The sequence below is a fragment of the Crocuta crocuta genome, unplaced genomic scaffold (genome assembly GCF_008692635.1).
Source record: "Crocuta crocuta isolate KB4526 unplaced genomic scaffold, BGI_CrCroc_1.0 scaffold139, whole genome shotgun sequence".
Taxonomy (NCBI): Eukaryota; Metazoa; Chordata; class Mammalia; order Carnivora; family Hyaenidae; genus Crocuta; species Crocuta crocuta.
The window spans coordinates 8233514-8237418 of NW_027533258.1; the positions used below are offsets into that span (position 1 = coordinate 8233514).

Consider the following 3905-nt stretch of genomic DNA (forward strand, 5'->3'; position numbering starts at 1 on the left):
TGATGCTCCTTGAGGAAAAGGAGGAGGCAGGGGAGGGGCAAGGGGAAGAAAGAAGGGAGGGAAAGAGGGAGTGGGGGAGGGGCAGCATCCATCCGCTGCAAGGCGGCACCCGGGCTTTGCAGTTTCCTAGATCCTGCACTTGCTGCCATGGGAGACTGAGGTTACAGGTTCCAATCCCAGCTCTTGTGGGCTTGGGAAACATCTCTGGGGCCCAGGGTAAGGCCTGGAAGGTTCTGTCACTGAGCCCTTGTGGGTCTGTCCTTGGAGTGGAAGCAGGGTGAGGCAGACAGGCAATCGCGGCCAGTGTTTAGCCTGCACATGGCTGTCCTGGTTCAGGACAGAGAGTTAAGGGAGCCCCCCCCCCACTTGCTGGGCACCCCTGGGGCCCTGAGCGCCGCCGGCCGAGGCTCCTGCCTGCCTCCCAGGCCTGCCCCAAAGCTGAGGGCGAAGGCTGGCACGGGATTGGGAGCCAGCACCTTGAGGGGTCGCTCCGGCCTGGCCAGGCCTGGACTTATTGAGCTGGTGGGATCCCAGGGACCTGGCGCGGGCGGAGCCCATGGAGACAGCCTTGTCCCCGTCACTGTCGCGGGCTCTGCTGTGCCCCACGTCACACGTCGAGCGCCTTCCCTGGCACGAGTAGAGGGAGGCCAGAAGGATCCTTGAGCCTAAATCTAAACCTTTCTCCGGATCCCTCCCTGAGCAGAAGCAGAAATGAGAGGCTTCCCGGGTCCTGGGTGGGGGTGGGGGTGGGGGGCTTTGGAATATTCTGGTTGACACTCCCTTCTTCCTTCCCCAGCCCTGGGGATGCCCTCCAAATGCAGGCTCCGGATCCAAACTGCCTGGGTTAGAATCTCTGCTCCTGTGCTTCTAGCCGGGTGACTTTGAGCAACCTGCCTTGTCTCAGTGTTTTCATCCATAAAACGGGGCCAGTAACACCCGCCTCCTAGGGCTGTTTGGAAGGTGACATAGAGAGGTGTTTGGAAATGTGGCAGGAGAAGGTGAGCCATTCTCAGCAGACGGCCAGCCCAGCTGGGCGACCAAGGTACCGCATGGCCCCGGAAGTAGCCGTTTGATACCCCACGACTTCCGGGCACAAGGTTCAGGGAACAGATCCCAGACTGCAACCCTGGGGCTGCTGTGGGCTTATCATCAGAAAGCTTTTTATCTCTTATTCTCGTATTTTTATACAATGAAAGTAACGAGCCCACATGGTCGGGAAATTCGAAAGGCACAGAAAGAAAACAACTGAAAGCTTCTTCACTCCTCTACCACGTCCCCTGTCCCTTCTGAGGATCTCAGAGACGGAGATCCGACCCCACTCCCGCGGGTTCTGGTTCAGCAGGGCAGCCGGGGGCCTGGACATCTGCATTTCAGTCTCTGCATAGAGGATGCCTGGCCCCAGGGCCATCAGCCTCTGCTTCTCCTTCTGATGGGACCTTCGTCTTTATTTGGTGCAGGCTATTTTCAAAATGATCAGTCCCGAGGACGTGAAGAACCTTCCAGAGGATGAAAACACCCCAGAGAAGCGAACTGAGAAGATCTGGGGGTTCTTTGGAAAGGAAGATGATGGTGAATTCCTTCCCCTTCATGGCCTGTGGTTTTATGGTCACGCGTTGTTCCCTGAAGACCCCGAGAGGGATTCTCCAAGGGCCAGTGCCCAGGCAGGACCCGGGACACCATCCAGCATGCAGTGCAGGGCTGTGTGAGGGCCTGGGGTCGGGGGTCAAGGGACACCATCTCAGCATGCACTGCAGGGCTGTCTGAGGGCCTGGGGTAGGGGGTCAAGGGACACCATCCCAGCATGCACTGCAGGGCCGTCTGGGGGCCTAGACAGGGGTCCGGAGGGGGGGTCAGCAGGGCCCAGCTCGGCTCCCGCCCTGGAGCGGACGCTGCCGACGGGAAGGGCACCGCATCCCCCTCGCTTCTCAAACTGTCACTGGCTGAGCTCTCTGGGGCGGTGGAGGGGCTCTGAGGAGTGGGGCGCTTGTGAAGGACATCTGCGGTTCACACCGCCCGCCCCCACGGAGGAGCGGTGAAAAGTAAAGCCGGCAGCTCCTTCGCCGAGTGTACACACTGGCGGGTTTAGAGGAACAAGACGCCCTCCGTTAAGTGGACTGCTTCTCCGTCTTAGACGCTTGGCTGTGCTTTGCTTGGCTTTACGAATGCTTTCTGCAAGGCTAGGCCAGGGGCGACATCAGCACAGTCCACGTCCGTATTAGCATCGAGTCCCAACTAAGTGGGGTCTCAGCTTCCCTGGTTTTACTCTAGGGAGTCAGCGGGTCCCTGGAGGAGCACCAGATGGAATTCGATTTAGACTGGACTGCAAGAGATTTACCGAGGAAGGGGCTGGGGAGGCCGGGATCCGGGGAGGGGGGACCCGGAGGAGGCCGGCAGTGCCATCAGACTGCAGAGCAGATGCCCCTGCAGAGGAAGGATGCAGTGAGAGGTGGGGAGAGGGGGGTCAAGGTCATGTGGCCCTGAGGGCCCGGACGGTGAAGGGAGAGAGTGGGCGGCAGCCCCCTCACCTACGTGATGGGGACTGGCGAATACTGGGGAGCGGAGATCTGGTCTGATGGCTTCCTGCTGATTGCCCACTGGGACCTCATCATCCGATTGTCTTTTTTTTTTTTTTTTTTAATTTTTGGGGTAACGTTTCTTTATTTTTGAGAGAAAGAGCACAAGCAGGGGAGGGGCAGAGAGAGAGGGACACACAGAATCCGAAGCAGGCTCCAGGCTCCGAGCTGTCAGCACAGAGCCCGACGCGGGGCTCGAACCCACGAACTGGGAGATCATGACCTGAGCCCCTGAGCCACCCAGGCATCCCCCCACCCCCCACTGTCTCTTTAACCCCGTCGGGCACATCTCCCAGGTCTGACTTGTGTGGGGTCCCCTGTTCTCCCTGCTCACCTGAAAACTGACCCAGGTGACCGTCGGGGACACAGGAGGCAGGGGAGTTTGGGGGCTGATGTTTTCAGACGGCCCCTCCGGAGAGGATGCCTCACTCCACAGCGGGGCTCTGACTCTGGAAGTTTCAGGCTCTGTGGGAGGCTGATAGGGATACTAAGATGTTAAAACCCAAATTTCACGACCCAGACCTGTGCAGAGAATCACCCTGAATCCTAACCCGGGAAGGATTAAGGATTTCCAGAAGGCGCAGGACATAGGCCAGGGAAGCCCCGTTCAGCTCAGCCGAGCTTGCAGTAGCAGGTGCTGAGCACAGAACGTAAGCAGAAAGGAGCTCCTCTTTCCAGAGTTTCTTTTTTTTAATTTTTTAAATAGTTTATTTATTTTTGAGACAGAGAGAGACAGAACATGAGTGGAGGAGGGGCAGAGAGAGAGGGAGACACAGAATCTGAAACAGGCTCCAGGCTCTGAGCTGACAGCACAGAGCCGACTCAGGGCTTGAACCCACGAACCGCGAGATCATGACCTGAGCTGAAGTCGGACACTTAACCGACTGAGCCACCCAGGCGCCCCTTTCCAGAGTTATTTTAACATGGGCCTGCCTTCCCCGTCAGACCAGAACTTTCCAGAACTTCCAGCCACCGGTCTGCCCTCTGCCCCCTGCGTGACCTCAACCCCACGCACAGGAAGGGGGGTGCAAGAGAGACCTCTCCCCTGGCACCGATTGGACCCCTCGCTTTTCACTCCTCACTCCCTGGGTGGATGCTGTCTCCTGCTTCCCGACAGAGACTGTTTGCTTCGCTCAGTCCCCCCGAAGTCCCCCCAGAGCTCGAAGCTTGGGGGCTGGGGTAAAATCCAAATATTTAATAGCCAGAAAGGCAAAGGCTTGCTATGAAATACTCTAAATATTTAATAACCAACCAGAAGAGGCGCAGCCCTGGAAGGCCTCCTGGAGGATGTTGCCGCTTCACCGGGAGGTCCAGGGCATCCCTGGGAGGAGC

At 58.2% G+C, this 3905-nt stretch overlaps 1 protein-coding gene across 1 annotated transcript in view; it reads left to right on the forward strand.

Annotated features, from left to right (window-relative positions):
* RCVRN (recoverin) overlaps positions 1–3905 on the forward strand; it is a 6266-nt gene that overhangs the window by 2037 nt on the left and 324 nt on the right. The window contains exon 2 of the mRNA XM_077746545.1: positions 1458–1569. Within this exon, the coding sequence (XP_077602671.1) occupies positions 1458–1569 (112 nt within the window). The remainder of the gene's footprint in view (positions 1–1457; positions 1570–3905) is intronic.